The sequence below is a fragment of the Prionailurus bengalensis genome, chromosome F2, assembly GCF_016509475.1.
Source record: "Prionailurus bengalensis isolate Pbe53 chromosome F2, Fcat_Pben_1.1_paternal_pri, whole genome shotgun sequence".
Lineage (NCBI taxonomy): Eukaryota > Metazoa > Chordata > Mammalia > Carnivora > Felidae > Prionailurus > Prionailurus bengalensis.
The window spans coordinates 35,617,123-35,641,197 of NC_057353.1; the positions used below are offsets into that span (position 1 = coordinate 35,617,123).

General features: G+C 35.8%; 1 protein-coding gene across 2 annotated transcripts in view; it reads right to left on the reverse strand.

The window, feature by feature from the left end:
- Positions 1–24,075, reverse strand: part of MMP16 (matrix metallopeptidase 16) — a 309,833-nt gene that overhangs the window by 26,601 nt on the left and 259,157 nt on the right. For both annotated transcript variants that reach the window (XM_043601324.1, XM_043601323.1), the window contains exons 8-9: positions 16,063–16,213; positions 5,954–6,069 (exon numbers count right to left, since the gene is read on the reverse strand). In XM_043601324.1, coding sequence (XP_043457259.1) covers positions 5,954–6,069; positions 16,063–16,213 — 267 coding nt within the window. The remainder of the gene's footprint in view (positions 1–5,953; positions 6,070–16,062; positions 16,214–24,075) is intronic.

The following is a 24,075-nucleotide window of genomic DNA, read 5'->3' on the forward strand; positions in this document are numbered from 1 at the left end:
GTGTGTGTGTGTGTGTGTTTAGGGCTGTTCTCTCAATTTTTGTTGTTTTAATTGGGGAAAAAAAAGTTCTTTTCATCTAGAGCTTCTTCATGTCAAGTTTCTTTGTGACTACACTCACACTCATTGGACTTAATTCTTACTTTGAGATAAAATTCAAGAAGCCAAGAAGAAATGTTTTAATGCTATAATTAAAAACTTTATTTTGGGAGCTGTTTTGAATAGTAGGCCTAATAATCATTTATGATGGTTTTCTTTAACCTGTATTATTGAGCACTTATTATGTAAGAAGTACTGTGTTTAAAACTCAGTAAATGACATATTTTAATACTCATAACCATTCTGTCAGGTGGAATTATGCATCTATACTTTCAGGCAAAGATACCGAGGCTCAGAGATAAAATAATATGTCCAAGTCCTGGTGAAAGCAGAATTTAAATCTTGATCTAGTTCTGGAGCCTGAATACTTAAAGGTTTTCCTAAAACTGTGTCCTTTAGAGATCTCTTTTAACAAATGCTTCTTGATTAAACATCACAGGTGTGAGAGGTAACACCCATGCAACAAAAAAACTCTGACACCTTTCCAAAAATTTCATCTCGGAGAGACCAGCACTTCAGGTCACTTCATTTTGGAAATCATTCTGTTCAATGCCATAAAAATCTGCTGGTGCTTTTAGTTTCGAAGGGCAGTTTTGCAATCAGAGTAACTTGCCAAGTGAAAGCAGGTGTATGTAGATTCAAATATTTCAGCAGGGAGCTGGTATTTGATCACACTAATGAAATCCAATGTAATTACTCAACAAGCTTGGATGAAGAAACGTTGAAGACTTGCCAGATAATAGTACATTAGACAATCACTGTTGAATAATGGCATTGATTTAGAATTAAACAGACCTTCAAAACAGGTGAATTTACTTCTTATATTTATAAACTGGAAACCAACAGCTGGAAGTGTCCTCATCTTTAATTTTTAGTCAAAGCTAATTACTGTGAACCTACTGGGTACGACGCAAAAGTTCAGAAGTTTCCATTTTTCCATTTATACAGGCCAAATTTTATAGTAGCGCACTCCACATAAAGGAGTAGGATTGTAGTTTACTGAATATATTTGTTATGAGGTAACATATCTAGTCCATAGAATTTAAATAATAAAAATACTTGAAAAGAAATGGCCTGAAATCATGGTAATAGAAATCTGTCAAACCTTGATCCCACAATATTCATCTCACTCAATAATGTCGGTCTGGTTTTGTTTCCCCACTTATGAAATAGCACCTGGTTGAAGAAATGTTGATGTACTCATTTTTCTTCCTTTTTGAGAGTAGCTTTGATGTTACACTGTCGTAGATGTTATGCTAATAAGAATAGCAACCTGAGATGAATTCTTACCCAAATTACCATTTTTTGAGAAATTCTGAGAAAGAATTCAGTGGGGCTGTAATGTATTATGTGACAGCTTTTTCTTCTCTCATATTTGACTGGATTTTACTGGTGACTTTTCTATTGCTTAATCCTAGAATGTAATGAGACATTGTCCACCATAATTGCCTTGTTCTAACTTAGTAGATGTTCCTGGATGACAGTGCCTATGTGTTCTCTGTTTTCCACTCTGATATATTTATTAGTAAGAAGTTAATTAGTGTTTAATAAATGTGAATGAATAAACTGAATCTTGTGGAAATATGTGTTTGAATTTCACTTGTATATTTTAACCCAGGGTGAGAATGGGGAGTAGGGACTAAAGCAAATCAACAGAATCAAGAATCAGGCTAAAGTAGGGCTTCAATCAGCAAAATGAAATGCAACAGTTTAAAAGTAGAATCTTGCATTTACCTTATAAGTGCACTTTATAAGGAGAAAATATAGAATATCTAGGTGGTATGCCTTGATGGCAATTAACATAGAAACAATTTGAGGGAGAGGCAATTCAGTGATTCTTCACTAAAATTTTAGTATGTGTTAAAAACTTGTTCTTGCTTAAAACATGGTCAAAAAATAAATGCTAAGAAGAAATCATTCCACTATATTCTTTATGACTCAAATCTCATTTATATTGCTGTGTTTTCAGAAACTAAGAGTAGACAGGACAATGAGAAAACTGTTTAGATGGTTACAGGCGAAAACCAGGAGGATGATGGCTCAGGAAGCTACATTCTGAGAAAGCCTGAATTTGTCTAGCGTGACATGATGAAAAATTAAGCCAGACTTGACAGATAATCAGTTACCTTAATGATATAATGTAGAGAATGGTGTTAAATTTTCCTCTTTGGAGATAGTATATTATAGCACATTCAGTGGGGCTAGAATGTTCTAGTTTCAAACCTCAAATATATAATCTTACCTTTCTTATGATCATGAATAAGCTACTTAAACTAGCTGATGTCAGTTTCCTCATTAATAAATAATAATTACATAAAAAGTTATTTATGTTGGACAATTAAATTAGATAATGAATTTATGTAGCACAACTGATACATGATAGGCATTCAATAAATAGCACCAAGTATTCATATTTCATTGATAAAAATGGCAAAATTAATACCAGTAGGTATATAGGGAGGCATATAATATAAAACGCACTCTTCAAAAACCTATAGCTGAATTGCTGAATCTGTAGACTTTTTTTTTTTAAAGATTACCACTAGGAGACGATTCCAAGGAACAAATTCCTACATTGACAGAAGGATAAACCAGAGAAAACATTCAGTGTTCTATCATCTTTAACTTTATGACTATCAAATACCATGCGCATAGACTTATGGGGAATTACTTTGAGTCAAACTACAAATACAAATTTGTTTACTTAATAATTTGAACTTTTCATCTTTCATACACAAATCCAAGGGAAGAAATTGTGTAAACTATGAATTTAAGGTAAGAAGCTACAAGCATGACATCTGTAGATAATGAAAAGAGGAGACTTTGCTGTTGACAGACCAAGGCCTTCCAGATCATTTAGTATTGCTATTGTACAGAACAAGTGTTTCAGATAAATGAGATATCTCCTCCAGGAAGTGAATTTTTAGAGTAATGGGAGACATAAAATTAATTTATACAACTAATATTTATTGAATGTTTACTGTGTGACTGTCTTCAAAGAGTTTACATCAGAGCGGATAATGAGCATATAAGCTGATTATTATGAGATTTTGAGTGCAAGGGATAGGGTAAGCAAAAAAGGATATTCAAGGAGGAGAGCCTGAAAGATGAAGAGTGACTCAATGTTGAAGTCAAATCAAAGAGGGGACTGGACAGGAGAGGTCCAGAAAACATAGATATATTGCAGTTTCATCTGTAGGTTTTAGTCATTTGTAAGCGTTGATTTTTCCCAACATGTTCTTTGTCAGTATTTTACAAAATTATTTTTTTACTATGTAAAGAGAAGCCTCGAAATTCTGAATAGAAGAAAACTTGTTTTTTTCCCCCTTCTGAAATTGACCTTTGAGGTGGGTAGAGAGTGGGAAAAATGTTCATAGGAATATGATCTTGGTAGTCTCAGTCCTGTTTTGTAGGACACATAAAATTGAGTAGGAATTTTGGCAGGGGTGAAAACTGATAGTATTTTGTTAATTGTATTAATATAACCAAAAGAATATAATTATGTATTCTAACTTAAACAATTTTGATGTGTTGCTTCATACTTGTTTAGAAACTATTTATGAAAGAGCTAATTCAGTTCAGAATATACTCTTTAGCACAATTTCACTGATTTATACAGAATGAATATGATTAAATATTCAGATGGAAAAGAATATGAAAAACCATGGGACAGGGGGCATCAAGAAGATTTTTTTTAATATAATTATGATTTATCCCCAGAGAATCTGATCAGATCTCAGATATTAGAGGCCTTGTAAATAGAAGCAGGGAAAATGAAAAGTTAATGTGGTGAGGAAATGTGTACTTTTTCAGGGGTGCCTGGGTGGCTCAGTCAGTTAAGCGTTTGACTTCAACTCAGGTCATGATCTCATGGTTCATAAGTTTGAGCCCCATGTTGGGCTCTGCAGTGATAGTGCGGAGCCTGCTTGGGATTCTCTCTCTCCCCCTCTCTCTCTGCCCTTCCCACACTTGCACTCTCTTTCTGTCTCAAAATAAATAAACTTAAAAAAAAAGATTATGTGTACTTTTTCAATCTTGTGAAACAATTTACTACTTATTTTAAAAGTTATTTTTATTATAAAAGGTAGACTCAGTTTAGAAAGTTAATAAAACAAAGATAAGGAACGAGAAACTATTATCAAACTTTCTAGAGGTAATAACCAGTGAGATCTCGGTTGAATTTTCTTTGCAATATTTTTGTATACTATGTGATAATCTTTACTGAAGACAGTCTAGAGCAGTGGTAAGACTTCTGTAAATATTACCTAGAGTTGGTTTTATCTGGGCTTTAATAAAAGTCCTTTAATTTAACCTCAAGAAATCTCCTCTCCTCTAGCTTCTTCCTCGGTGACACCTAAAATTCGTAGGGGTAATTTCAATTTTCGGCCTCCATGTGATCATTTTTCACCTATTTCTTTCATTCCTTTGTCCTTTTCAAATTCATCTGTATAGTTTGAGGTTTTGAACTTATTTTGATCTGGTTTTACAAGCCTCCAATGTGGCTGCACTGTTACTTCCCTCATTTTTTTATTGATAACCTTTTGAAAGATATGTTTTCATTTCTATCTGCCCTTTCCTGTTCATTTCTGCTTTTATCACATACTGGCTTTATTTTAACTTGGTCTTTTAATTCTATGAACCAATAGAATATACAAAAAAACCCTATAATTCTCAACAAGTTATATGATCAGAGCTTCTAGGTTCTTTCTGACTTTGTCTCCGCCTACACTATATTACTTGTGGGGTACTCTCATAGAGCATGTAGTATATCACTTCATATGACAAGGGTCATAATACAGTTTGTGTACTTAGACTTTTCTGATTGGTATTTATTCATTCCAGGTCTCAGTTCCTTCAGGGTTACACTCAGTGTATAGTTGTCTTCAACTCTGGCAATATGCTGATGATTAATTACAGTTTTCAGTGGTGGTGTTGATTTTCATTTTCCTCCTATTTCTTCAGTAAACTTTTTTGTTCTTTCCTCATCCGACACATTTAATTTTGTTCCTGCAAGTGATATTTATTTTGTTCTTGTTGCGTATATGTTACAGACTTTCATGCTATTGAGGACCCAAATGGTACATCATTTTCTTATGGTGTGCTTTTTCTATGTATTTCAGAATTATTTCTCTTTCCTTTGTTCTGGAATACTGTGTATTGTTCTGGAATATTTAATTATTATTATGGTTTATTCCTATGTACTAATCTCTGAATGAGGAGAGAAATGTTCAGATTTTACATATACCAACAGATAGGAGTGTATGGATTTTCCGTCGCTTGGCTAACTTTCTACTTTGGACCTGGCTGAAACTCAAATCTTGAGATGGAGAGCAAGGAACACGGGCAGGTCTCTGATCTGCTTCTTGTTATTGAGCAATCATTCAGCCACTTAGCCTGACTGTATTGAGTTGGGATCTTCCCTGTTTGCTGACACTCTAAGCCAAAAGTGCGCATTAAAAATTAACATCTTCAGCATGCACAATTGCTGGATGTCTTTGTGTCTCAGGCCATACTTATAACGTACCTTCCTTGTGACCAGCTCCTGTCCTATATATGTCTGCTCTTAACTTTCTAGTAATTTTAATAGAAAAATAGGCGAGGTTACTTCGAAGGTATCCACACCCTTCATTTTAAAACATTACCTTCATTTTTTTCTTATAAACTAAAATAAGCTGAGGTAAAAAAAAACATCTGAAGCATAATATAAAGCATAAATTTACGAAGGAAAGTTCACATAAATATATTATGGCCCTAGTATGGTATTTTCTAATGATTTAATCTCTCATAATGAAAAATTAGAATGCATTATTAAAATATTTTGTAAACTCATGAAATATATAATGCATATGCTGCATACCATTTTCTTTGTGCACAAAGGCTCCCTGAGGAGATTCAGGGATACCTTTCCAGACGGTGATTGGTTTGGGATAGCCAGGATCCATGGTCTTCATTTCTTCACTATATCTCCAATATCTAAAAAGGATAATAAACAAAAACAACAAAAAACAAAACACATGCATAGAGAAGGAAATTATGTATACACAGTAAAAGCTAACATTCATTAAATCCTTGCTGTATGCTGTTAATGATTTACAAAACTGATTAAAAACATTAGAAAGACATTGGATACAAAGAACATTCATTCTGTTTTCTGTCTTGCACATATTAAAAATGGGTATTATTATTGTATATTCTGTCTGCTAAAATTAATTTAAAAATTCTAGCTAAGTATATTGTACTTCCTAAATATATTTTCAATTCAAAAGGGTATCATCAACCTAAGGATGAATAAGAGGTTTTCATGATTTTTGAAAAATCTTTCTTAGGCAGCAGAACACTTTTATTTTTATTTCTTTGGAATCATCTTAACCAGAATCTTGATTCATTTTTCATTCATTTGTTCACTTAACAAATACTTACTGAGTACCTTTTATGTTCCTGGCATATTGTAGACACTATAGAGATATAACCTTGAACAAAGCAGACATGCCCAGCTCTCATCTTTTTTAAATTTTAGGATATGTACAGGCAATAAAACAATTTATTAATAAATACATACTATGGTAGGAGGTGGTAAGATTTAGAAAACAAGCAGATAAAGTTAGCTAGGCATATGGGAAAGCCATTTTAGTGAACAGAGAGGTCCTTCCTGTGTCAGACATTTGAGCAGAAAGCAGAAAGAAGTGAGGTGCAACACATACAGCTTTTGGGAGAAGAAGTTCTAGGTAGAGGAACTAGTTATTGAAAGTTACTGTGGCAGGCACAAACTTGGAGCACTTAGGTATCCACAAGAAGGCTAGGGTGACTAGAATTGAGCTGGTAAGTGGAAGAAAAGGTCAGAGTGGGAACAGAATCTAAGATTAGATAGACCTTTATGCTACAGCAAAGCCTCTGGGTTTTCTCTAAGGGATATGTGAGGCCAACACAGATTCTGAGCAGAGGAGCTTCAAGATCTGGCTTATTTTTTAAAGGAACACGCTGGGTGCTGTGAGTTAAATAGACTTAAGGAGGTAAAATGGAAGCAGGAATCCCAATTAGGATGTCACTGCAACAGTCCTTGGACTGGAATGTAAATTGTAGAGTTGATGGTAATTCAAGGGATTGGGATATATTTTGAAGGGAAATCCCAAATAGCTTACTAATGAGTTGAATGCAAGATGTGAGAGAAGGAAGTTGAGTGCAACTCAAGAATCTGGGGCCCGAACATGTGGAAGAATAATATTGCCATTCAGTAAGATAGGGAAGTGGGGGAAGGTAAGTTGGGCTGGTTTGAAGAATCACGATTTTGGTTTTAGACATGTTAAATTCAGGTACCTGCTAGTCATCAAAGTGGAGTTGTTGAAGAGTATATGAGTGTAGACTTTAGGGCAGGTCTTGACTGGAGTCCTCAGTGTATAGATAGGAAAACAGATAAAAGGAAAGCTCGCCAAGAGTCAGAACTCTAGATCCCCATGCCTTCACATGGTGGCCCTTCAGCCACTTTCGCAGAACTGCGAGACATCCAAAAAACAAACTGTAACCTGCCCTTCTGGGGATCAGTCATGATTGTTTATATGTTCTAAGAGTCAAAGAAGTTTATGTGTTGAATATTCAAAAGGAATGACAAAGCTGGGGTGAAGCCATTGGCAGTTCCCAGTATTCCTGACACTTTAGGGCAGGCATATGCTCTGTGCATCATCTCGTTTAATCACAACAAACCCATCAGACAGTCATCATTGTCCCCTTTTAAGAGAGGAGACTTCTAAGAGGACAATAAAGGATAGATTTATAAGCAATTGGTCTGACTTTAAAATTCCTTCCTCTTTCCTCTGTGCCCACCAAATACGGTTTTCCAAATTTAAATTTATTTGACAACCTTTTGCCTTGTTTTCCCACTAAACGTCTCTTTCCATCTTCTAAAGCTAGTGTTTTACCAACACAGGCTTGGGAAGTGACATACTTAATTCATTATCTCAGGTATTTTGGCTGAAATCAGAAAAAAATAAGCATTTCCTGGTCTTTTTTGGATATTTTCCTATTCTAGGTCTATGGAAGATTCTTTATCTATTGAGTTCTGGGGTTTTGTATATAAGGTTTTGCTCTAGTTCCTAGAAACATCCATTCAAGTAACATCTGGAATATTCGCAATTCCTCCATCCTCAATGTTTACATGGAAAAGAGAAAAAGATTGTTTCATGAAGTATTCCAATAAATAAGCCACAAGGCAGATTTTATCCAAAGAGGGAAATACCCTGTTACAGGTATTTGTCACAGATTCTCATCAAAAGAAGATGAGAACAGTTCTGATGGAAAGATCAGGAAAAGCTTCATGGAGAAGACTGAGCTAATATAATGGTGACTGGGCCTGTTTTCTGAAGACAAGAAGGCAGAATCATTAGTGTAATGTTCTACCAATTTTGAAGTATATTTTCTTTCACATTTAGTTCATGGGAACATCTGCTTTAAAAATATTTCTGAATATTTCTTTCTCACAGAACATTCTATGATGAATATAGAATGGTTACTCTGGTTAAATTTCAAGATATCATCTCTTCAGTAAATATTTCATTTGTGTTTACAATAGACATACATGTCAACTGGTTCCTGCACTTGACCATAAAGAAAGCCTCTCAGGGGCACCTGGGTGGTTCAGTCAGTTAAGAGTCCGACTCTTGATTTTGGGTCACGTCATGATCACAGGGTTTGTGAAATCGAGTCCCATGTCAGGCTCTATACTGGCAAGGCAGAGGCCGTTTGGAATTCTCTGTCTCCTTCTCTCTCTCTCCCCTGCCCCGCTCATGAGCATACTCTTTCTCTCTCAAATTAAAAAACATTAAAAAAAGAAAAGAAAAGAAAACCTCTCAGAGAGAAAATCTTTAATGCCTTATTTTCACAGATTCTAAGAAAAACTTTTTTTTCGCATTTTACATCTCTAAAATCAGAATGTACTTTACAGTAGATACTGTATCAAAGTTTACTTGGTAGGGTTTTTCCCTCCATGATAGATTAAATAATGACTTACTTATAATAAATGTTATTTTTGGATATAAACTACAACTTAAAGTAAGCTTTTCAATATTGCTATGTCAGAAGTTTTGAACAATTACAAATCCTGGGGACAATGGGATCACACCCTGTATGTGATTTAAGAAAGATTAACTACATTCTTAGAAACCAGGTTTGTTCTCTGAGAAGTAGTTGTAGCGATGTTCTTATAACAATACCAGTAATTTATATAGGCTTTTGTAGCTATAAATAAATTTATACACATACATTATTTCATTTTATTTCATTTAAGTCCCTCAACAATCTTTTATATTGCATATTACAATGCTTTCTATGATGATGTCCTAACCATAGATTTAGTATGTATAGTCACTCAACTCAGTTAAAAGATAATGATTTAGTCACATTCACTCTTTTTTTTTTTTTAAATTTTTTTTTTCAACGTTTATTTATTTTTGGGACAGAGAGAGACAGAGCATGAACAGGGGAGGGGCAGAGAGAGAGGGAGACACAGAATCGGAAACAGGCTCCAGGCTCTGAGCCATCAGCCCAGAGCCCGACGCGGGGCTCGAACTCACGGACCGCGAGATCGTGACCTGGCTGAAGTCGGACGCTTAACCAACTGCTCCACCCAGGCGCCCCCACATTCACTCTTTTGAAAAGTTGCAGAGTTGAAACTCTAATACTCTCAGCTTCATAATTTAGCATGTTAGTGTTATTGTTTCCCTTGGGCATAGCATTCTTACTCTCAGTACTCTCTTTCAACCTCTTAACATACTTAAGTATAATTTTCCTTCTTCCCTCCTTCTGTTCAGTCATTTGCCCACCAACACTTTTTTGAGCACCTATATTATATGCCAAGCACATAAGATTCATAGAGATCACAATTTCAAGAAAATATTAATGGAATGTGAATTCTATTACACTCTCTTGTAGGAACATAATTCTGGTATGAATTTATCAGAGTAAAAACATTCCTCCCTTTCGTCACTGACAGATAATGCAAAATTACAATTTGGGATCATTTCACAATTTTTGAAACACTCAGTGTAGGCTTGGACCCTCAGTTATCTGCTATGTGGCAGTTTTGATATATATCCAGTAAACTTGAATGTGATTAGAATCATCTAACTATATTCAGAGCTGTCTTGTAAGAGGTGCTGAAGCTTATTCATAAATACAAGTTAGCATTTTAATTTCCAACATATTTGAACATATTTCAAAATGAACAAAAAGCTCATCCCACTGATGTTTTTCTCCCTGAAAAATAAGTTTACAGGTTCCCTGAGAAGCATATTAACATATTCAGATGAAACCTGGGTAAATAAACTATTTGAGGGTTTCCAGTTTAGATATTATAATGGAAAAAAATGGAATTTTGTGCAGGAGGGTCAGCAAATGATAAAACCTATTATAAATGAAATTTATAGTTTTTTTTTCCTTCCGATGTATATCAGTTATCTCTAATGTAGAATTATGACTTTAGATTGCTGATTCTTTGAGAGAAGCACTGCAAATCAATGCTTCAAAATAAATTATGATTAGAAATGAGATTTATTCATTTTATTTGACTTAAGCATGGGTCACATCCATAAGAGACAAAAGTTGTCCATGTAATGGTATATAGCATTTTGTTAAATTTCTCTGCTAAGAAAAAATGGTATAGAAAATTCTGGAATGGTATACATACCAAATTCAAACTGAAAAAAAAATGGCTCCAAGGGTAATTTCACGTGACCCAGCCATTTCTTCATCTTACTTTGTCTCATCTGCACTCCAGAGTCAAGACTACTCCCTTCTGTTAAGTTACACAAAATACAGCACCCCTTCTTTTTTCATACCCAAATAATTATACAAAGTCCCACTCTTCAGAAACATTCTTAGTGATGCAACAGAATTGGAGATACCAATTTACACTGTGTTGAATGATCTTAAAAACACATATATTGAGTAATTACTTCATAAACACACAAGTTAAGCTGAAGGAAATAAAATGTTTTTCTGTTTGACTATTAAGGGTGATAATAGTAAAAACAAAAGTGGATCTAAATTTTGTCTTTCTTTGAACATATCTTAAACTTGTTAAAAGTTAAGCTTAGAATGAAGTATGGCCATAGGGAATGTATCTGTGAGAAGATGCTGACAGATGAGTTAGAAACATAGCCTTTTAGAGTTAAATGCTATGAGGATCAAAATGTATCCAAGTATCAAATTATAGTGTATTAAGAAAAGGGCAAGCAGGAATCTGAGGAAGTGAGTTCCAGGCTGTATGTGAAATAGTGAAATACTGGAAATTTTAATCTGACTTTACAGATCTATTTAAAGAGCCATCATTTCAACTATTCATCTTTAGCTATCTGTACACTTAGGAGATTTGATGTAGGCCCTGCTATCAATACAATTTATGTCAATCATTCTCCAGTGTGTACCTGAGACTGACCTTTCCACTGAGGCAAACTCACGTTATCCAGGTACCCACTTAACTCCTCCAGTTGGTGTGTGAAACAGACATCTCAAACTAAATATGCACATTTTTTTCAATCTCTTAATTCCCTTTCCCCAATATTCCTTCCCCAGTCTGCTCTATCTCCAGAAAGGGCACCGCCGTTTCCATTTTTGAGGTGAAAAGCCTAGAAGTTATCTTTAATTTGCTTTTTTCTCACCCCTAAAATCCAAGCCATAAGAAAGACTGTTCTGCTTACACTCAAAATACATCATGTACCCATTCCTTTTCCTCCATCTCCACCTCTACCATCGTATCCTCCTGTACTACTCCAACAGCCTCCCGGTGACCCTCTGCTTCCACTCTTGAAGCCCATTCTTTACTCAGAAGCCACAGTGATGTCTGTGAATACACATCAGATCATCTTGCTTTCCTGCTGAAAGTACCTTCCATACTTTTTCACTGTACTAGAATCAAATCCAACACATTTGTCATGGTCTATAGGGCTCCATATAATCTGGCCCATGCTTACCTATTTGACTTACCAATTACCTTTACCACTTAACTGGCTATGCTGTAGCCACAATGTTTTACCGGATTTAAATATTCCAGTATTATTGCTTTTGCACTACTATGTCATCTGCCTACAACCTATTGTTCCAAACAGCTTCCTGTGGCTGAAACTTCACCCATCCAAGTCCCCACTCTTGTGTCTCCTTCATCGGCAAGGGCTCTGACTTCTACACCAATTTTCCAAACACTGCTTCCCACCCATGAGTCTCTATCACATTATCACTTTGCTTTATTTCTTTGTAGCATTTCTCAGTGTTAAAAGATCAGGCTCATTTGCTTGTTTCCTGCTTACTATTGCCTCCTTTAATAGAAGCTAAGTGCCACGGAAGCAGAAGCCTTGTGGTCCTTTCTTGAGAACACATGCCAGTCACATCATATGTGCTCAAAATATTTTTTTGAATAAATGAATGAGGGCTGTGCCCGGAGCACTATAGAAACCTTAAGGAAGTGGGAATTAGAGCTGTTGAGAATTGAAAAGTCTGTCTCATATTCATACTATCAGCATGGGCAGTTGGGTTAGAGAAGGATGAATTCCTGTGGAGTGTAATTGAGTTTGTCTACACACTGGTAGGACATGGACAGGATGCGGGGCTGACATATGGTAGCACTTGGACCAAATCTAATTTAAATCTGTGCTTTGTATTTCTAGAAAATTAAATAATCATTCTGATTTTGAGTGCTCTTCTAGTATATTTGTACTTTCCCACTCACTACACTACCTACTACTATTGCCTTACATACTATTGCTGTACCTGGCAGTATATACATTATTTGCTTGGCCCCTTAAGGCAGTTGAGTTTTTTACACCTGGACTAGATGATCTCTAAAATTTCCTTCTTCTCTTAGCTTTAGAGAAATAGAAACCACTTAATCAACAATCATCCGTCCCCTGCCACCCTTCTTAAGCAGAAAGAGCAGTAGGAGAAGAGGGAGAAGTAAGTAAGGACAAAGCAATATTCAGTGTTTTCTCTCAAAAATATACTCGGAAAATAAATAAAATGTTAAAAAAATTGGTAGGTATTAAAAATATACAGTCTATAAGGAAGAAAGACTCACTGAATTCTTATGTAAAAGTGACAACCAAATTGTTGTTTATATGTTTCAGGCAGGTAGTTTAATGTCTTATCCATCTACTTATAATCTAGAATGAAAGTATTGACAAATTGTGATTTTGGAATTATAGAATTATATGAATATGAAGGAATCTGCTTATAACCCACCTATGACTCATGAAATCTTACAGAAGATCACACACATGGAAATTAATTGGATTCTTGCTTACAAATATTAAAACAATTTTTTAAAATGTTTATTTATTTTTGAGAGAGAGAGAGAGAGAGAGAGAGAGAGAGCGAGCAGGAGTGGGGGAGAGGCAGAGAGAGAGGGAGACACAAAATCTGAAGCAGGTTCCAGGCTGTGAGCTGTAGAACTTGTGAACCCTGAGATCGTGACCTGAGCCAAAGTAAGATGATTAACTGACTGAGCCACTGGGAGCACCAACTTATAAATATTTTTTAAACCTATAAAAGCAGTTATTTAGGCAGAGCTTAAAACAAAATATTTCTCCATATTTTGTTATATTTGCATGTAGCAAGCGTCTCAAGTAGGAAACAAATGAACTAAAACTCCTTTTCCCATTTACTATGGCCTTCATTCTAGTATGAATTTGGTATCTAACCTTCATTGATTTCACTTATTTGAGGCAGTGCACATTTAGTTTCTAAACTTAAATTTTTCAGTAAGTGCTGAATTTTAGGTTGGAAACATTTTAAAAGTAATACCGGCATGTGTGAAAAAACAAAACAAAACAGGCTTTCTGATCATAGAATGGCAGTTTTTGTTACCATCTGCGAAATCCTCATTAAAACTGTTACATGAAATGTCCTGCAGAAGTGTGTTTTGTCAGCCTTTTGTTTCTATGCCTTTCTCCATCCCCCACCCCCCCCAAAAAACCAACAAAACACTCCTTATTGAACCTGGTCCTGAAAGGGTACATTCAAGCAATTAAACTGGCTGGGGGCTTAAACTCTAACAACCTTCAGGGTTGTTATTTTAAGGAATATGTTATAAGTCTGCAGATTTATTTTCATTAGTGGTCACCATGCTGTGGCCATCAATTTTTTCTTTCTTCTTTCATACTCTACCCACTTATATCTTGCTGAGAATCAACTTTTTGTGGCTATAAGTAGCATCTTCTTCAATAGATTTTTTGTTTGATAGACCTTTTTTGTTTTGTGATTTGGTAAGAAACACTTAGCAAAACTTTAGTTTCATGATATTGCTTGCAAGTTTATGAACATTTTGCTATAGAAGTATACACAAATCAAATGTATAGAAAGTTAGTAACAGAATAAATTAAAAAGTATATATTCTAATCCATGAAGACAAATTATAGGAGTTTTTTGTTCACAGATAAAGCTCCATGTCTGAAATCATTTGCAATTAAAAATTACAAATTGCAAAATAAAGGGGCACCTGGGTGGTTCAGTCGGTTAAGCATCCGACTTCGACCCAGGTCATGATATCACAGCTGAGTTTGAGCCCCGCATCGGGCTCTGTGCTGACAGCTCAGGGCCCGGAGCCTGCTTCAGATTCTGTGTCTCCCTCTCTCTCTTTCCCTCCTCTGCTCATGCTCTATCTCCATAAAATTAATTAGAATTAATTAATTAAACATAAATCAACATTAAAAAATTTTAAGTTTAAAAAAACAAATTGTAAAATAAAGTTTATATCTTATATAAAATATATATCTTATATATATCTTATATATAAAATAAAGTTTATACCTTACATATTTTTCTACTAAAGTTGGAGACCTATTATAGGGTTAAACCGTGCCAAGATTATAAGGCAAACTCAATACTAGGTGTTGCGCATTAAAGCCTGTTGTTCCTATGTGTGTTTGTGTGTATGTGTATGTATATTTTTAAATTTATTTATTTATTGAGAGAGAGAGAGAAAGCCGGGATGGGGCAGACAGACAGGGAGAGAGAGAATCCCAAGCAGGCTCTGGGCTGTCAGCAAAGGGTCCGACGCTGGGCTCAATCCCAAGAACCATGAGATTGTGACCTGAGCTGAAATCAAAGTCAGACGCTAAACCGACTCAGCCACCCAGGCACTCCTATTTATGTATTTTTAATTTACTATAAAATGCATACTTAAGTCTTCTACATACAAAAAATTATACTGAGTGTCACATTTGACCCAGCTAGTAGTAGTGTAATTAAAAATTTATTTTTCATCTCTATTACTTCTTCTACCTAATACTAAATTAAACCAATAAAAAACAGACTTCCAGTTACATTTTATGTGCACTTTATATCAAGAATGCACGGGAGTGGAGCCTAGTAGATGCCACGAGTCATAAGACTAGTATAGTTCACTCAATTTTTACTAATGCCATATAAGAAAATGAAAAGAAAGGAAAAGAAAAGAAAGAAAGTTACAGGGAAGGGATATTAATTACACTTTAAGCTAAGTGATAGCTCATAACACCTGCTGGTAGGTACCTAAACAATCAGCTTCTTAAGAACTAGAACCCATGACTAAACTGGATTATTTGAAAATGCTCACAGTTAATTACATGCAGAGCGTAAAACTTTAATTTTGAATACGAAAACAAGCAAACAAAACAGACTGTGCGATAAAGTGCTTTTAAAATAAAGTTAAGTAAAACGTCAAGAAAATGCATTGCAGGATTAGAGATACGCTGCCTACACAGATTTATAGGCATGATAAGTGATGGAGAGAAGGAAGAACATGTACATTCCTAAGAAGGTCATATTATGTGGGTATATTACAGGAATATTATCTTGAATGTTGTTTAAAAATACTTTTGATTTCATTAATTCTTGTCTTTATATCACACAGACTCTTAATCAACAATACACATCCACTATAGAGGAGAAATATTAGCTTCTCTAAACATTAGTTAACTGTCTTTCCCAAGTGAAATGTGTACTGACCTGTCCCCCTTGAAGAAATAGGTTTTCCCAACGTCTTCCCACCAAATGGCTGAATCAATTCCATGCGGGGGAGTTCCACTCCCAAGAGTAATCAAGTCATGAGGATAACCGGGCTGTAGGGTTGTATCCTTAAACACCCAATATTTGTTACCTGTATGAAATAAGTGCAAATGCAGAATGCAATCATTTAATGTCAGAAATTAGACTATATCTATTAACACAATGCATTTAAAATCATTTTACATGAAATCCATAAACTAACTAAGTAGTAGTCACTTTTGGTGCTTCGATGTTATTGTTGAAAGACTGTCTTCAAAAGTGGATAAAATGAGTAACTATGTAATAATGGAATCAGAATCTGTGAATTAACTCAAGAAACGCAAAATATCTACAACTTGCCATAATACAACAATTCTGAATCAAGAATCAGGAGTTTTCCTCTAGGAATTGGAGGCTCTATTTTTTCTATGAGGCTAAATCATTCCTGTGTTTTGAGCATTCTGTGTATCGTCAGATTGCTTTACTGAGTATAACCCGTACTCCATTGAAACACATCCTCCAGGCTGCTCTTTTCCTATTATTATAAACATTCACAAGGTCCTTTGGTCTTATAAAGTCATTTTCCTTTCACCCTATGTGCTCTATCCCTCTCTTTAAGAGTGGTAGCCTAGGGGAAGAGAATTTTAACCCTAACCTTGTTTGGAATTGCCAGAGCATGGCGATATTAACAAGAAGACAAACTTCAGTCAGTTTTATTGCTGTTTTGAAATTATCTATAGGCAACACACTTCCTCACATCCTATACCACTGGCCAACTGTGCTTACCACTCCCCTCTTTGGTACTGCCTCTCAAGAAGTCTACAACCATTCCTCATTCCACTGAAAGTTGACTTAATACCAACTTTCCCCTGAGAATTTTTGCTCTGGAGTTGCCAATGCTTTCCAAGGAAATCATTCTCCACCCCTATCTATTGACACAGTTGCCCACTTAAAGTACTTTTCTCTCTAAGCTGCTAGAAACATTTTTTTTTTTTTTTGGTGGTCGGGGGTACTTTTTTCTTAAGCTGCTCCTTTGTGTTTTTGTTTTTTATTAATGTTTATTTATGAGAGAGAGAGAGAGAGAGAGCTGGCAGGGGAGGGGCAGAGAGAGGGAAGAAGACAGAGAATTCCAAGCAGGCTCTATGCTGTCAGCACAGAGCCCATTGCAGGGCTCCAACTCATGAACTGTGAGATCAGGACCTGAGCTGAAATAAAGAGTCAGTGGCTTAACTGACTGAACCCAAATGCCCCTCCTTTCTGTTTTACTTTTCCTCTCAGTTCTTTTATTATTATTATTAATATTATTATTATTATTTTAATTTTGAGAAAGAGAAAGAGAGAGGGTGCACAAGTGGGGGAGGAACAGAGAGAGAGGGAGAGAAAGAATTTCAAGCAGGCTCTGTACTGATAATGCAGAGCTCAACTCGGGGCTCAAACCTATGAACTGTGAGATCATGACCTGAGCTGAAACCAAGAGTTGAATGCTTACGCGACTGAGTCACCCAGGCGCCCCTTCTTCCCAGTTCTTAAACGTTGACATTTCCTAAGCCTTTGTTTTCTGCCCTCTTCTCTTATTCTAAATTCTAAATCGGAAGTAGGGGCTGGGAGTGATGATCCCACACTTAAATACTTTAAAGGGCGAGCTAAGGACTAGAGTGGATGAGGTATCCAAAGACTGAGACACATCCATAAAAGTCAGCAAATATACATTGCCCTAAAATTCTATCTACCCCCCACACCAACATAGGATACACTGACCAAGTATCCTATGCTCCTTCTAATAGATGTAAGACTTACTTGTTACAATATTTCAATACTACCCCTAGATGAGGACTATGATAACCTGAACACAACAGAAAGCAAAAGCAAAACAAAACAAAAAAATAACCCCCACAAAAACAAACAAACAAACAAACAAACAAACAAAAACATGTCTTCAGGCTAGATTCAGTTAGGTGTCTTTAGTTTGTAACTAGGAGTAATCTTCAAAAAAAATTTTTTTTAATGTTTAATTTTGAGACAGAGTGTGAGTGGGGGAGGGGCAGAGAGAGAGGGAGACACAGAATCTGAAGCACGCTCCAGGCTCTGAACTGTCATCAGCACAGAGCCCAGCGTGGGGCTCGAACTCACTGACTGCAAGATCATCACCTGAGCCGAAGTCAGATGCTTAACCAACTGAGCCACCCAGACGCCCCAGTAGGAGTAATCTTACTTACTCCAAGAGCTTCTACTGCCATTTGCGATCATATGTAAAAAACAACATTTATTGAGTACCTTCAATGTCCCAATTATCATGTTAAGTACTAAGGGTACTAAAGAGAAGACAGACCTGGTCACTATCCTAATCATCCTGCATTCTACTGGATTAGGCAGATGAAACCAAAGATACAAAAATATAATTGTAGTAGTTGAAAACTACTGAATGCTATGAAGGTAATACATCAGGGGGTGAGAAGAAAGAAATCCTAAGGGGGAAACTCCTTCAAGTAAAGCAATCAGGAAAGCTTCTCTGAAGAAATAACACTTAAACCAAAATTTAAAGAAAGAGAAAAAGATGCTATCTATGCAAAGAATGTCAAGAATAGTATCCCAAGCAAAGGAGTTTGGTAGGATTAAAAATGAACAGATCAGCAGAGTGTACTGAACAAAAAGAGAGTGGTACTGAAAACGTATGTGGTGGGTTTTAGTCTTATTTTGAGCGCACTGAAACCATCGAAGAATGAATGAATGGAGGGATATGATCCGTTTTGTATTTTCAAAAGATGATTTTTTTTTGCCTTTTGTGAAAAATAGATTCTAAGGCAAAGAATGGAAATGAGACGACCTGCTAATACTCTTTTGCAAGAATTAATTAGTTGAATCTTTCATCAAAACTTACTTTAGTGCACTTACTAGGCACTATTTTAGGCATAGAGATGCAGCACTGAATAACAAGGGCACCACATCTGCTTTATGGAGCTTAGATTCTACCCAATGGGTATGGGAAAACTGAACTTAGACAAGCAAACAAAGGTAATTTCAGAGAGAAAAGTACTATAAAGATACAAAAAAAAATATGCCTTAATGTAAAAGTGATGGGATGGGAAGAATTGCTTGTATCAGACACGGGAAAGATCCCTTTATTCAAATGAGGTGTGATTTGTAACTTACATAATTCAAAAAAGTCAACTCAGTGAAGATGGTTTGATGGGGTGGAAACACCAAGGACAAATGCCTTAATGGGAAGAACCTTGTTAGAGAGCTAGGATACAATGTTGTTGGAATGTATGGGAAGGGTAGAGGTAAGGATCATGTGGCCTTTATCAAATTTTGAACTTCATTCTAAAGTGAAATAGGAAGCCACTAAATAGTTAAATTAAAAAATTCTTTTCTCGTAGCCTATAATCAGGTGACAGCAATACTGATGGAAAGGAGAAAATTGACTTATGACATATTTTGGAGATGGAATTGATAGGCATTGCTGTTGGGTTGGCTGTGGGGAATTAAAAAACAGATAGGATCAAGGATAATCCTCAAATTCTGACTTTTGTAAGCAAGAGAAGAATTGTGATATAAAATAAGCCAAAGAAGACTGCGATGGATGGGCTATAGGGGGCTCAAATCAAGAGTTTGAGATGTCAGTGAGATATTGAAATGAAGTCAAGGAAGCAACTGGATATGTGAGTTTGAAGATAACAATTTGTAAAGTCACAAGCATAAATATGGTGTTTACTAATTTAGGATTTATGTATATATATATCTATATGTATGTATGTATATGTATATTTATGTGTATATATATGTGTGTGTGTGTGTGTGTGTGTGTATATATATATATATATACATATATATACACAGAGAGAGAGAGAGAGAGAGGGAAGAATATATATAAAATAATATATAGAGAATATATAGAGGAAAGGTGAAGAGGAACCAGAATTGGGCTTCTAGAAATCTATGTCCCTCAAAGAGGAGACAAATGCAAAGGAGGCAGACGAGGCAGGGAGGAAGACTAAAGTAAAGAAAACCTTAGAAGTCAAAAAAGAGAGTAGCCATCAATGGCTATCTGTAATCCTAACAGCTCTTGAAAGCCAAATGGTATATATAGGTATCTACTGGGATTTTCTATAAAGTTGACCCACAAGTTCAAATTTGAACTCATCAAAGGACCTTTCTTCTTGTTTCAACTATTTGGGTGGATGACACACTAATTATTCTGTAGGTAGTAATGTAGTAAACATCTGCAGGCTTCCTGTTTATTGTTTTTCATATCTGATGGATCGTTATATTTAGCTAATTTGATTACTAAACTCTTCCTTGAACCTGTCCCTTGCAGTCCATTCATATTGCCACTGGTACTAGGTAAACTTTTCCGTTATCCCTTCTAAAGGTTATTGTCTTGCTCCCATGCTGTGAAGTAGGTCTCATTATACTCCATATCTCCCCCATACATTACCATCCAAGCCTAGAGCCAGTCAAAATTCTGTAGAGTTATGGATTATAGGTTAGGCAGATGGGCAGGGATGAGCAGACCCATCTGTTCTTCTTTCTTGGGAACATGACCCAGGGAATATTGAGAGACATTCCCATTCAGCAGAGGGAATTGACTATTCATTATATGGTCTGAGGCTTGAGAAGCCATGACGACCATAGGCAAGCAGACATTATGAGGATGTATAAATTGAGTAACCAAAGACGTGAATTTAAACAGAAAACAGAATGGAATAGATGCAAAGAGCAAAAGTACACATAGGAGAGAGATCAGGAGGCCTATGAGAGAGATGGCAAGTGTAACAGTTCTTGAGTGAATTACTGTCACACATCCTACATCCACCCTAAACTCAATTAATCCTGTTGGGTTATTTTTTCTTTTAACTGAGTAAGATTATTCAGTATAAATTTCGGCCATGCAAACACCACACAAGGTATTTGATGTGCTTAAGCTCAAGTCTGTTAGCCAAAGTCCTGGGTTTTAGCCAGTGCACCATGCTGTCTTCCATCCATGTGCCTTGAGAGCGACATTTTAATGTTCTAACTTGCATCATTTCAATAACTTTATTTTTTAAAAATAAATGTTTATTTTTATTCTTGAGAGAGAAAGCATGAGCAGGGGAGGGGCAGAGAGAGAGGGGGCAGAGATCTGAAGCAGGCTTCATGCTGACAGCAATGAGCCCGATGTGGGGCTCAAAACCATGAACCATGAGATCATGACCTGAGCAGAAGTCAGACACTCAATGGACTGAGCCACCCAGGACCCCAATAAGTTCTTTTTTTGTCTCCTTGACTCCAGTCTCACTTTTATCTGTCTTCCACAAGGTCATTAAAGGGATCTCTCTAAAATGCATACCTGATTTTATCTCTCTTTTGTTTAAACTTTTCAGTGGTTTGTCATTGCATTCAGCATAAAACCCAAATTCATCTATGTCATTTCAGGGTTCTTCTCAATATAAATCTCTTATTTCATCTACATTCCATTTATTTCCGTTTCTGGAAAATGGGTACGACTCTTTCAAAACTTCACTTAACATCATTTCTCTGGAAAGCAGTTCCTATCTGAGTAAGGTGGGCCTCTCACATTGCCAGAGTACCCAGGCTTCTTCTTTATCATATTACTTAGTGCACTTTTAGTACATATAATTTAGTGCATTAATGGATCACAAGCCTGCCACCTGCTCTAGGCTGTGAACAACTTGATGTGGACAAACACTGCAACTGGCACTTCCTGCAGTACCTTATGTATAATGGTTGAAAATTAGTAGGTGCTTAATAAATGGTTATTAATTCAAAGACCCATGTTTAGTATACACAAATAACCAAAGATAAGATCAAAACAAAAACAAAAAGTCTACATAAATTACATTGTGGGCCCTGTCTTGAATCTTGTTAGTAGAGCAGAAAAAAGAGTTTTACAACCACTAAGAAGTCTAAGAAAATAAAAAGGCATGCCCCTGTATTATGTTGAAGGGTTATTTAATTACTTATATTTAACTCTGTGTTGGGAAATACTATCATAAAAATATACCCCTATCCTGAGCCATTGTTTAATTTGAATATTTTATAAAGAAAAAACACATCCCAAGGGCCCAGATCACTTCCTTGCCAGAATCAGTGAGATGGAAAATCCAGACAGCCGTTTCTCAGCTTGCTATATATTTTAGTCATATCTATGTGTCATTTAAAATAGAAGGTCTTGAAACAATACAATGAAAATAAAGTCCTGCTCTGTGTGCTGCCTATACCTCAGTGACTATTACGTTCTTTCCTGTCGTCTCAGTTTTAATTAGGAAAGGATAATACAGTTCCAATGCCTCCCATGCTAGCTATTTAGAGTAAACCTGTTATCAGCTATACTCAATCGGTTATCTGTTCTTTTAAGCAGAAACATTCTAGCATGCTTTAGAATACTTCTGTTTGTAGTTCCTTATCTCTATCCTATCCATGAAAATTTCTTCATACTCTTTCCAGGCTTTGTAGTGATATCAAGAGGCTCATAGATACCCAGGATGTCCTGGTGTATGTAGCATGAGAGAGTGTTTACAGAAGCCTAATTTATGTTTTCCAGGGTGTCTCAGAAGGCAATGATGTGTGAAAAAAGAATAACAGTTACAGTCTTCCAGGAAATTCTTGTTATTAAAGTAAAACAACTCTTAAAAAATGTGTTTCAGAAGTACTTGCCTATACTAGTGGTCAAGAGTTTTCAGTCAATAAAAAGGAGAAACAATGAGCCTTTCACTTTTAATAATCAAGGCCTTTGTATAGAAGATTTCAATTAACTGCTCCTCCCCCCCTCCGTTTGGAACATAGCAGGGGATTTTTTTTTTAATGCACTTATAGTCCCTTCAAAAAACAAAACAAAACAGAAAACTCATCAGCAAATATTTGCTATAAGGTTACATTATGAGATCCCAGCAGTTAAACACAAAAAATGTTAAAAATAACACCTTGCCTGCTGAATATTTGTGGTTTAGAATTCAAGAAAATAACTCAACAATGATTATGAGTTATACATTTAATTCTCCAGGTGTTAATTAAGGAAATACAATTATACAATTCTTTTTGTATCTTGATGAGGTAAGATTTTCACAGGACAACATTGAAGTAATTTTGTTTCTCTTTTTAAGAGTTTTGATTAAGTATGTGAGATTCACATTCAATTCTTTTTTTGTTGTTACATTGGAGAGGTAGATTTTTAACTGCCTTACGATCAGACATTCTGCTTCTCAAGGAAAATATTGCCTCTTTGGCAGAATGAAGGCATTTACTGGATTTCCTACAAGGTTGACATATTCTGGAGCAAGTGGAAAGAACTGGTCCTTACTGACATTGTACTTGGCAGAATGCAGGGGAAAATATCAACAAGTCTGAGTTAAAGACAGAGAAGCTTTATAAATAAAAAGAATAACCTCAAAGAATGTTTACAGTTGGAGATGACTTTACAGACCATCTATTCCAGTAATTCCTCAGTGAGATTCATCCATCCATCCATCCATCCATCCATCCATCCATCCATGCAATGTCTGTTTATTATGAGCCTCTTATAGCCAGTCACTGAACTTGGAGCTATAGATATCAGTGAAGGAAACACACAGATTCTTGCTGTTGTAAAACTGATGGACCAGCAGAGGAAATAGACACTAAACAAATAATCCCATGAAGAATTTTTAAATTACATGCTTATTCTTAAAAGGAAAACTGCAGTGTCTAATGATTTTTTAACATTTTTATCAAGCCAAATTAATACCTGCTTTTCTAACACCCTTGGACTGGCGCACTGTTACTAATGGGAGTGCACTATTTTTATTGGTCAGATGTATTAGATCAGAAAAAAGGTTGAGAATCCAGCCTAACACATTTATTTTACGGGCCAAAAAAGTGATGTTCTTAAAACACACAACCAGTTGCTAATATATTTGTACAACCAGGAATTTTAATTCAATACAACTTGCGATTCCAAATTGACTCTCTTAATAGTACACATTTACACTCTGTCTGGCT